Source organism: Tyto alba, unplaced genomic scaffold, assembly GCF_018691265.1.
Source record: "Tyto alba isolate M040663 unplaced genomic scaffold, T.alba_DEE_v4.0 Super-Scaffold_27, whole genome shotgun sequence".
Classification (NCBI taxonomy): Eukaryota; Metazoa; Chordata; class Aves; order Strigiformes; family Tytonidae; genus Tyto; species Tyto alba.
In genome coordinates this window covers 21,231,483-21,243,724 of record NW_024881301.1, presented here as the reverse complement: position 1 = coordinate 21,243,724, position 12,242 = coordinate 21,231,483, and the positions used below count along the sequence as shown (strand labels likewise).

Sequence of the window (12,242 nt, the reverse complement as noted above, 5' to 3'; positions counted from 1 at the left end):
GTTGTTCACAAAAGTTGTTTTACGATCCAAGAACCCTAAGCTCTATCCAAGAGCAACAGCATATCTTTTCTTGTCAAAAATGACAAAAGCAGCTTCTAAACCCTATCAGCGTTTTTTATTCATACATGTTGATCAATATCAGAGGTTCGCTCATTTAAATCAGTTCATATAAATGTTTTGTTTTTTTTTTTCTGTAAACCATGTCCATACACTAAGGTTATTTTATTTTACTGTACAGCAGTGACCTGTTATTTTTATTTGCAGTCAGAGAGTTATTACTGTTACACACCAGGAACAAAATAGTTATTCTCAGAGGAAAAAGTTAATGTTGATTTTTAGCACAGTTATGCTGGACAATATGAATTTTCATCTTTGAAGCAATTTCTGCATTCCTTGCAAAGAAAAAAGCAATGTATTTATTAAGTTACTATGGACAGAGCTCAATGACTACTTATTATAGAGCCATCTCTAACAGGCCAGCCATTAAAAGTATGATGGCTATACTTAGAACAAATCACTCGGATCAACCCTAAGGCTTGAGCAACTTTAACACTAAAGTTGCATTTAAGCACACAGAGACAAAATCCGGACTTGCATACAAATATGGTAAGGAGGTGAAATATTAACATGCATTTATAATGAAAATATCAAATTAGGTGACATGAAGCAGTATCCACAATGCCAACCTTCATCCTTCCCTACACGGGTTTTATCAGTGAAGATCTGCATGAGGCAGCAGCACTGCACTTCTGTCTGCGGGAGACCTCATTTCCAAAGAGGAAGAGTAGAGCTTACAAGAACCCTTTGCTCCAGGACACACCATGAAATCCCAATCCTTCTCAGAGAAGGATAATGGGAAAATGAGGGAAAAAGATTTATATTCTTTCTTTTTTGTCCTCCTCCCAAAACTCCACTGATCTAAATCCGCAAGATTTAACAGTATAACTTCACTTAATGCCATTCAAACACATTTTAGTATCAGTATAATGAAAGTTATAAATGCTACTATCATAACTTATATACATATTACGTTTTACATAAAAGTAGATGATCATAACTGATCCACCATATGTTTTGAGAAATCCCTTCATAAAGCCATCAACACACCCACAAATACTCTAGTCCTTACAGCACAAAAAGTAGCAAGCAGTTGCAACATTACCAGGTAAAAACGGTGATTTTTTCTTAATGACCTTTTTTTCTTTTTTATCCAGTTTATCTGTACTCTCTTGCACCTTATTTTGTTCTGCATTACTAGAGTCAGCCTGATGATTTGAGAGAGTCTGGACATCTGGGTTCTGATCCTGGGCCCCAGGAGTCTTAGCCTGGCTGCAGTCAGTAGAATGTGCAGAGACGGGAATTGAAGACAACCCGCTGTTCTCTAAAGCTTGCTAAAAGACAACAAAAAACTTCTAGATTAAGAAACATTCCACAGTTGATCTCAAACAACTACTTAGAAGACATAATGCAAATATAGTTAAAGGAATTAAACATCTCATCCTCTTAGAATTTCAGCTGGATTTCAAACTTGCAAAAACATCCTCACACAACACTGATTTCTCATCTTCTGTGAAATTTTAAGTTGGATTTCTTTCACTAACACATGTGCCAACAACATGTGCCAATTGTTTCTACAGAGTCAAGCATTTTCCAGGAATATATAGCTATCTTTTATACCTACTACATGACAGAATAGTTCCCCATAAAAGATCAAATTTGAAGCCCATAGGCTTGTGGAGAAGCCATAGATGATATAACGAAAAAGGAAGAATGCTAATCAAATAAAGGCTCCGAAATGCTCAAAAGCCTCTCAACAAACCACTGATAATCATCAGACCAAGGCAAGGGCTATGCACGCATTTTTATGTACACCTGGAAGGGACTGAAGTGTAGGCACATTTATGGATATTGTTGCATCTGAAAAGGCTCTGGATCAAAGACCTCAAACACATTTAAGTAGGAGTGTGCAGATATTTGATGGCTTGGAAGAAAACTATGTTTTATATTTATTTTGTACAATATGACTAGTAACGTTCATACAATAACTTAAAGAATCAAAGACTGATTTTTTTTTTTTTAGTATCACATTCCAACATTAGAGAACTCAGCACAGGTAACATGGTGAACTGGCACTTAGCTACATGTAACATTTGGACCTTCCGAAAATAAATTTATATAGAACTTAAAAGACTAAAGATGAAAAAAATAGCTTAAAGGTTATCAGGCTACCACCAATACTAAAGAATGATATTCTCTGCCCTGTTCCATTATGCAGTAGAGGCTGAAGAACAAGCAGAGACAGTTGAACTACTGCCTCCGTCTCCTCTGTTACATAGCATGTCCTACAGCCAGTATCAAGGACAGAATAATGAGTTTAGACAAAACCTTGGTCTGACCCAGGAAGGAATTTTCTTTGCACCATGGGGAAATATTCAAACAGATCTTACTGCTTAGAACAGGATAAAAGTCCTGTATACATTCTCATTTTTTAACCAGATAAAAATATTTTCCTCTCTTAAACGTCATCATGTTTTAAGCACAGCATAACTTAAGGATGTGCTACAAGCTGCTTCTAGGCAACAGGAAAAAAAAAGCCAAAGGAATCAATTAAATGTATGGATGTGTACACTTAAAACTTCCTTCTAGGTCATGTAACCAGTATCTATAACCTTGCTTTTGTAAAATTATACAAAAAAGATATCTTGGTGCGTTCCATACCCGTTCAGTAAATCTTTACAATTCTTTCTTGCCTGATAAATCATTCAGAAAAGCAGAACAAACGCTATCATTGAAAATACTGAGAACAAATTTCACTACAACAAAAACGTGAAAGAGACGACCGAAATGTAAAGCTGTTCTCACACACAGCTCTTACCTGCAAAATATCTCTATTGATTCCCACTGCAATGTTGAGTTGCTGACCAGGTTGTTGAGGCTGGTTATTTTCTACAGGACCTGGTTCTGATAACTCAAGGAGCTGCTGGATGACATCAGTTACAGCCTGCTGACCCTGGTGAGCAGTACCTGAAGACACCTGGTTTTCTGTCTGTTGAAGAAGTGGAGACCGAAAATGTGTGGCCTGAAATATACAGCAGTACAGTTGTAAAGGAAGATGAAGAAAAGTACGTACGAACTGATCTGTTCAGCTCCTTTATCTGAAATGTCTGTTAACTGTCCACTACAAGGTTGTCCACTTGTATAAGACATACGGATTATACAGATCTGTCATTCAAGGTCTGCTCACTCTATTAAAGAATTGCTTCTGCTCATCCCTTTTCTGGAGTTCTTCCCAAACCACATAACTGTAAACTTACAGCTTGAATTAAATTTATTGTACCTACTGAACCTTCAACCAGTTTAAAAAACACAGGGATCAATTACTGAATTCCACACATAGAGGCCACATGAAAAGCAATTCCAAAACAAATAAAGAGGAATAAAATGGCTGTCTTTTTAAAATTCACATTTAAAGCAAGTCCTTTGGAAAAATAACCTTCTATTAGTTGAAATTATTGTGTATGAAATTATTTTGTGCTGCTACATCAAGACATTTCAAAACAATTAAACTACTTTTTTCCCCTTAACTTTCAATCTTGTCATTCTCTTAGCTTTAGATCTTTATACTCTGAAAATTTAAATACACACGGAGCTGTGTCAAAATACTAAAGAACCTAAAAATCTAAAAATCAAACTTCTTAATCTTTGATTTGATAGTTTTATCCTAGGCAACCTTTGTAACAAATATGAAGAAAGTAAGTGATAAAAAGCCTTAGTATTTCTTTTTAAAATTAGAAATAAAGACTCCTTCTGTTCTCCTTCATTTATAAACTTCTCTTCGTTATAACAAATAGACCCCGTAAGTATATCATTACTGAAACAACTGCTTTCAATCATTTCTTTTACTGCAGAAAGGAGAAATATAAATTTATATAATGGCTAGCCCCATAATTCTGTTTCTTAAAACACACTGGATATTTGCTTCTAATATTCACTTCTGTTCTCTAAAAATAATCACTTGCAGGTACACACACACACACACATATACATATAAAACACTATGCTCCTTCAGATGATTTTTAACAAAGAATAATCTTAGGCTTCATGTGTGTAGTAGTTCTTTCAATCTGAAAACTCCCCTGAGATTTTCTTTATACTGACAGTGGACAGTTAAAATGACATTGTCACTGTATTTGAGGACAGTTACAAAGAAAAATTAGTTTCACTCAAGTTCTTTGTGAATTTATTGAAGAGACAATATAAAACAAACCCTTATCTAATTTCTCTTGCATGCATGTAAGAACAGCATTTGCTATTTTGCTGATTTAACCGTTACTTTGTCATTTTTCAACTCACCAGTGGGACAGATGGAAAGACTCAATCTCTTCAGTTTCCAATTTAGTAAAAGCGCTATAAACATTTCAATATGTATTTTACAAAATAAAACATACTATATGCCATTTTCATTGCAATAAACCGGAACTGAAGCAAACTGTTTTGCTAAAGAGTGCAGTAGCTCTTTATGGAAATCATTCATTTCCTTGCAACAGAATACAGAGCAGCTCTTTAGTAGAGTGGTAAGCCTACACTAAAAAATATAAAATTCTCTCAGGCTTTATCATGACGAACAAAAAATTGTTAATGTTGGAACTACTCAACATGATCTCTGACATGAAAATTACAGTACATGTAATTAGCCAGTGTGTTCACATATTATACAGCCATTTATATAGTCTCATGGAGACAGTCTTTTTTGAAAGATAATATGTACATATGCACTTATATAAAGTTTGTAACTATTACTATTAAAATACCCTGTTCATTATAAAAAGTTTTAGAGGTCTCTTTGTAGGTCTCACTTCAATACCCTATTTTAAAAACAGCATAGATATTGAAGTGGTTTATTACTACTTCTCAGTTCCACATTTGTTCAATTAGAATAGTGGACCTCCTGATCACCCTTAGTCTGTCTGATCTGCTGAGTAACACGGACCGTGTGACTGCTCTGACTGAATTACTCCTTCAAGTAAAGTAACTGTACAGAAATTATAGTAGTTCTTTAAGACAAGTAATTTATTGTGGTAACTTTTTTCTGTTGCTATCCAACTTCAACAAGTTCCTCCAACAGTAAATTATCCACACTAAAATTCCATACTTTATTCAAAGTGTGAATTGTCTCACTTCAAGCCTCAAAACTTTTTTTCTCTTCTTCATTAAAGAGATTACAGGTTTTTCCATTTTCTTCAAAACAGTAGATCAAGTCATCCTTAAATATTTTCTGGTGTGCAAAATAGATAATGCATGTTGAATCCCTTCAATAATAAAATACATCATAATCTTTAAGAATTCTGCTGGTTCTGATTCCTCCTGTATCTTTTAATACAGTTCATGAATAGTGAACACTATGAACAGACAATCAACAAAAGTAAAAATTCCCAGAATTAAATACAGAGGACATACAAGCTTTAATTTCTGTGTGAAGTTTCTTCTCTAAATAAAAAGGCCAAAACTAATCTTTCCAGGCAAGGAAAACCTAACTTTTAGCCAATATATCAATTATTACATCTTCCATACCTATTTATAGGGGGAATTTAAAAACCTTGAAAACTACTGTTCTATGAATATGGCCTACTCTTCCTGTTCTACTCTATGTGATTTTATTCTTGGCCATATCAGAACATATTTTGCTTGGTGCACCCAGCTCACCAAGAAATCCAGATCACTCTGTATCAGTGATTTGTCCTCTTCATAAATTACCTCAATCTTCGTATCATCTTCATCAGTGACGATTTTATATTTTCTTCCAGGTCACTGATAAAATATTAAGTAGTGCAGGGTCAAGAATTAATTTCCAGGGGATTCCATCAGAAACATAGTAACAATGGTGATTCCTTGTGCACCTCTTTTACAAGTTCTCTCGAAGTTTTAAAAATCATTCATGCTCCCTCACATTAATTCTAGTACGCCATTCTATTTGAAAATACAAAAACATATGCCTGCTTTTTATTACCTCCATTACAAAAAGGCAAATGAAGAATCATTAAGGATTCAACACAATCTACTTACCAAAAAGCAAACATTAAATAGAAGTACCTACATGTTTTCTTAAAACCATGTATGTTACATGGTACAGTCCCATGGAGGAATCTGAGTATATATTCTAGTTCAACAAATGAACAGCAATTGCACGTAAACAGCAGCCTGTGCATCTGTGGGCATGGAAACAGGTACACAGTACATCCAAGGAGGAATATCTGAAAATATGTAGCAAAACTGCTGCTGATTCACCTTAGCATTGAGGTCTGTATTAGTTTTGAGGTGATGCCATACATTCCTTTTCCACAACATTCCCATACATGTTATAGTATTTAGCTACTACTATAAAAATAGAAGTTAACCTAGCAAGCAAAAGATTTCAGGTTTCTCCTCTAACTGCTAGACTAGAAAATCAGGCTTCTCCTTGCTTGGTTTCCTAGATCCACCACACGTAAGCTGAAAAGAACCTTTGACCCTGTAAAGGTTCACACTTAAACTGCTGGTTGCTCCGCAGTTACTAAGCCTTTCTCTGGAGAAGAAACAGGTTTGAAGACATTAAGACTAAGGATGAAACTAGACCAGGTTCTCTCACTCAGCAGGCCAGAGTACCAGGCAACACTCTGCCTCATAGAATCACAGAATGGTTTTGGTTGGAAAGGACCTTAAAGATCACCTAGTTCCAACCGCCCTGCCATGGGCAGGGACAGCTACCACCAGCCCAGGGTGCTCCCAGCCCCGTCCAACCTGGCCTTGAACCCTTCCAGGGAGGGGGCAGCCACAGCTGCTCTGGGCACCCTGGGCCAGGGCCTCATCTCCCTCACAGCAGACAGCTTCTTCCTCATATCTTATGTAAATCTACCCTCTTCCAGTTTCAAACTATTACTGCTCATCTTATCATGACATTCATTGAGAAAATCCCTCCCCATCTTTCCTGTAGCCCCCTTTAAGTACTGGAAAGATGCTAAAAGGTCTCCCTGGAGCCTGCTCTTCTCCAGGCTGAACAACCCCAACACTCTCAGCCTCTCCTTGTAAAGGAGGTGCTCCAGCTCCTTGATCATCTTTGTGGCCTCCTCTGGACCCACTTGAACAGGCCCATGTCTGTCTTATGCTGGGGGCCCCTGAGCTGGACACAGTATTCCAGGTGGGGTCTCACAAGAGCAGAGTCACCTCCCTCGACCTGCTGCCCACACTGCTCTTGATGCAGCCCAGGACACAGCTGGCTTTCTGGGCTGCAAGCACACATTCCTGGCTCAAAGTCAGTTTTCCGTCTACCAACTCCCCCAAGTCCTTCTCCGCAGGGCTGCTCTCAATCCATTCATCATCCAGCCTGGATTTGTGCTTGGAATTTCCCCAACTCATGTGCAAGACCTTGCACTTGGCATTGTTGAAGTTCATGAGGTTTGCCCACCTCTCCAGCCTGTCCAGGTCCCTCTGGATGCCATCCCTGCCCTCCAGCGTGTCGACCACACCACACTGCTTGGTGTTGTCAGCAAATTGCTGAGGGTGCACTCGATCCCACTGGCCATGTCACCAACAAAGATGTTAAACAGCTCCAGTCCCAGTGCTGACCCCTGAGGAACGCCACTCGTCACTGCTCTCTTCTTGGATATTGAGCTGTTGACTGCAACTCTTTGAGTGCGATCATCCAGCCAATTCCTTATCCACCAAGTGGTCCATCCATCAAATCCACGTCTCTCCAATTTAAAAACAAGGATATTATGCAGGACAGTATCAAAAGCTTTCCAAGCTTTGCACAAGTCCAGAGGCATTTAGGTTGGGCCCCTGATGAAGGTGACTTACTGGCTGGAATTCCTTTGTGCTGCTCCTCAGGTGCTCTGCTGCTGACCTGTGACCCCTCTCCAGGCTCTGGGCATCTATTGCTTGCACTGGCACCAAGCTGGTAGGAGTGGGATGGATTGAGGTCCCCCTCCACCAACAACTTTAGTTTCAAATATGGGGAACCACAAATTTGACACCCTGACACAGAAGCCTAATTTCAATATTCAGATTCAATGAAAAAAGATGAAAACAACCTCTTGACTCTTGAGAAAAGTGAAGGTCACATCATTTCCTGTCTGGAACTTGATTTGCTACAGAGTTGTTGAATATAAACCACACTACATGAAAAAAAAGTCAATTTACTGGGGGGGTGTTAGAAGGTGGTATGAGAAATAGGGGGGACTATGCAAGACTTGAACTTTAATATCTTTTTTTGGAAATGATTTTTAAGAGATCAATATGAATTGACAGATTACATTCTAGTCAAGTTTCCTACTTCCTTTCTAGAACATGAATCTGGCACAATTATAGGCAGATGGTAATTTTATAGAACTTCATTATTTAGGAATATGTTATGTTGAATACAGTGTACAATAAATTACATCTAAATTTGAATTTATTTAAATTGAATTATATATACATTTAATCCAGATACAATAAAGTGTATCCTAAATTTATTACCTTTTTTTCAGATTTGTGCTTTCACATAAACGGACCTCCCTAAAAACCAGGCATCACCTCTGATATTATTCCTTATCAAGGAAAGGAATTTCAGTTGGTTAAAGAAATTAAAATTTACTTAAACTCCTTCTGAAGAATAGATATTTTTAATACTTTTTAAAATCTTGTAAGAAACATAGTATAACTATTTAACACAGCAAATATTAGTAATTAATTAGTTCATATCAGTTCAGCTTGAAGTTAACTGGTCTTGGAACACTGAGTTCACAGTAAAAGATAAAAACAAAGTGGATAGACTGGATATGGTGACTTTAAAGCAATACTGTCACATTTCCTAGTCTTCGGTTTTGTAGATTCTAGTACATGGGAAGATAATCAGTGGCTGAAGTTGGAAAGGGGGGAATATAAATCAAATCAGCCTGTCACTAAGATACCATGCTGCAACGTACTGCTGACAAACAACATGCTAATGCTTTCACTGTGACTGGCACATCAAGACCTGCCTGCCTGTACATCAAGACTGCTTGCTATAGGGTTCCAGAGAGCCAGCCCTGCATCGTCCTTCCCCTGCTCCACGGGCTCCTCCTGAGCCCCACGGTTCCACTGCTGCCTCAATTACAACAAACTCAACCCGCATGAGCACAGCTCCTTCCCTCTCCACTCAAACCATGGGGTCCCTGTGAAGTAAAGTCAGAGGGGCAGGATAATCCAGTATTTTTAGAGTCCTTACTCCCCTCTGCTCTTTTTATACATGAGAGTATTTGCCTCCATTCTGAAGAACTAATGAACAAAATTATATGCAAAATCATGAGTGTATAACAAAGGAGGGAATATAATCTATTCAAGACCTCTTCCATTTCTAAATAACCGCTTGTATTCACCAAGAAGCTTGCCTTCTGATCAACTTCTTGCAGAGGACCGTTGCATATCCTTTTTCACCAGTTAAATGAAAGTTTACAAAATTCTGTGAAGTTTCTCCCACGTTCAGTCTTGACACAAAAACATGACAAGAACTCTACACTTACATTCTTCCATTTGTTATCAACAGGCTGCAAAAGATTAGCAGGGGATGTTGTTAAAGGCTGGGTTACAGAGTCCTACAAAGAAATAAAAATAAATTATTTTAAGTCTTTGTACAGTAAGAAAAATGTGGCTAATATCACACAGAAAAGTAGCACAGTTCATTTTCCCAGAGTATGGAGACCAGGGACAGAAAAAATGAGACTACGGGAGAGATACAAAAGCACATAGAATCACTAATGTTGCTTCATACTTTACATGCAATAAAAAAACAGAAGTTAGAGACACCAATACCTTAACTATAAGCACTAATGCAGCAAAAGACAAATAACAGCCTTACAGTAAGCGTATTTTACAAGATGTACTCATGTACCACACAAGAATGCATTTTTCGGTAGCACAGCACTTCAGGAGACTTCAACTTTTGGAATGTTTATTTTTTAAGGACATAACTAATCATTGTTCATCCCCAGGTACACAACAAAGGATGACTGATCACAAACTTCAAAACAGAATTATACTGGAGATTTGTTGTTACAGCAGCTCTGCAAGTTTTGAGCAGAATGAAGAAGTCAATTCTAATTTAAGAATGCTAGTGCTTATCTAAGAATGTACTAACTTTCTATAGCACCAAAAAAAATAAAAATCAATCATTAAATATCTGCAGTTTCAGATTTAAAGATAAAAAGCATAATATTCTTTTCATATGCAATGGATATGTCAGTTATTATCTTTGTTCTTCCTTGTTAAACTTCATGGCATCTCTTTTTAGAAAGACTTTTTTTCCTCCCATTTTGCTTATACTATTGTATGGATGTATTCTTTACTTCTCCCCTCCTTCCATGCAAGCAGAGAAGCATCCATGCAGCAAAGATAATAACAAAACACTGCTGTAATACCAGTATGCAAGGCAATGCAAAATACTCAAACAAACCAAAACAAGAAAAACAGAGCTGGCCAGGAAAAGCAAACATGAGGTAGTATGGAAGGAATTCTCTTTCATCCTGCTTTTAAGATTAGGCTTATGAATGTAGAAATCTACAAAAAGACAGAGATTATATGCACTAGCAAGCAAATAGGACACATTAGGTGTTTTGTTTTTTTTTTATTAAGCTGAAGATACAAATAGCACCTACCATACAAAAAAATTTTATGAAATTAAAAAGAAAAAAAAAAGGTTCTCCAAACAACACTACCAGACACTTGTTTTCAACAAGATACAGCTGCATAATGAGGTTGATACTTTAAATTTTAACCTTCCTCTTCAAAGTCTGGTATTGTCATTCATTGAACATTAAAGCATAGAAGTTGGAAATTATACAAAACAGAGTGGAATAAAGGTAGAAAAGGTAGCTCTACTCGAAGAAAATAAAAGTACTGTGATATATTAAATATGCACTGGCTCAAAAAATAAAATAGTCTTATGAAACCAGAAGCATTTTCTGAATTTTAGCTCTTTTTTGTATCTTGGTAAAGAAAGAAAAACATTCAGTGCTTCCAATAAAGCAAAGATTTGTGGGAGAAAGCCTTTCTTCCCCACACAATCTGTAAGCACCAGAATTATATTTTACTTAGTTACAGAATTAAATCATCGTATCTTCAACCAAACCCTCAAATTGTAAATCCTTTTTTGCATATACTTGGCCAATTTACATTCTGGCAATATTTAATCATGGAAATCAACTCCAGAAATTACACAAAACTTTAAACAGGCAAAAGACAGCTTCAAGTCTTTTAGTTCTAACCTACCTGAAGGTTTACTGGAATTAAGATATAGACCTAAATAAACTCTTAAAGGCATTTTCATAATATATTGAGCAAAGCTTACCGCTGTAACATGAGAGACATCTGTTGAAGCACTCGCAGAATTCTGTGGACCACCCATGTGCATCTTGCTGATATGTGTATTTAAACTACCCAAGCTTTTGAAGACACAGCTACATTCTGTACAGTTGTACGTAGGGCCATTCTTCACCTTCAGTAAAACAAGAAAACGGTATTAAATTTTCTCCAAATCTACCAAATACTGTTTTTCATTATTTATCCACATAACAAATATGCTATGGGATTATGAAAGCTAAAATGGTTTATTTTTCCAAGTTAATGATATCCAGTTACAGCATCAGCCTGGTATCTCTCAGGTATCAAGTCAACTGTAATCTATGTACATGACTCATCCTCTTACCACTTCTCAGTGCTGGGAAGCACCAGAGAGCAAAACAAATGTCATGTGGCAAATGAGGCCTCAGACTTCTCCCTCCTTACAACTTCCTACCATTACATGCTTAGAAACAACACTGAAATGCAACTTAATTAATATGGGCCTGAATATGTAACTTTGTACATAATACAAATGGACGCTTGGAAATACAAAGAGAAAAAATGCAGATAACTTATCTTCAAATTTTGGCTCTCGTCTGATTACTTTTACAAAAGTATTTTCTATAAATTTCCAAGAGAAAATAAAATCCATTTTTCAGGTCAAAGTAGAATGAAGGCAAGATAGATTGGGCCAAAAGCCATAAGGACTGCATGAAAAAACAAACAAACAAAAAAAAAAAAACAAAAAAAAAAAAAAAAAAAAAAAACAAAAAAAAAAAACACACCCCAAAAAAACAACATGGCAAAGGGCAGGGAAGTTTAATATATTGTTTGAACTGAATTTGAACACACAGGATGAAAAAGTGATCAGCAGCAACTTGTTTGGGACTTTCATGGAAAGGGGTTGA

The 12,242-nt window shown here is 36.8% G+C and overlaps 1 protein-coding gene across 8 annotated transcripts in view; it reads right to left on the bottom strand.

Annotated features, from left to right (window-relative positions):
• ZNF236 (zinc finger protein 236) overlaps positions 1 to 12,242 on the bottom strand; it is a 92,538-nt gene that overhangs the window by 47,081 nt on the left and 33,215 nt on the right. For 7 of the 8 annotated variants that reach the window (XR_006165779.1, XM_042798062.1, XM_042798061.1 and 4 more), the window contains 4 exons: positions 11,342 to 11,488; positions 9,519 to 9,590; positions 2,876 to 3,079; positions 1,163 to 1,391 (listed from right to left, as the gene is read on the bottom strand). Coding sequence is in view for 7 of the 8 variants with exons in the window: in XM_042798062.1 (XP_042653996.1) it covers positions 1,163 to 1,391; positions 2,876 to 3,079; positions 9,519 to 9,590; positions 11,342 to 11,488 (652 nt within the window). In the remaining variant the exon portion in view is untranslated. The remainder of the gene's footprint in view (positions 1 to 1,162; positions 1,392 to 2,875; positions 3,080 to 9,518; positions 9,591 to 11,341; positions 11,489 to 12,242) is intronic. The other variant, XM_042798058.1, reaches the window with a different exon arrangement.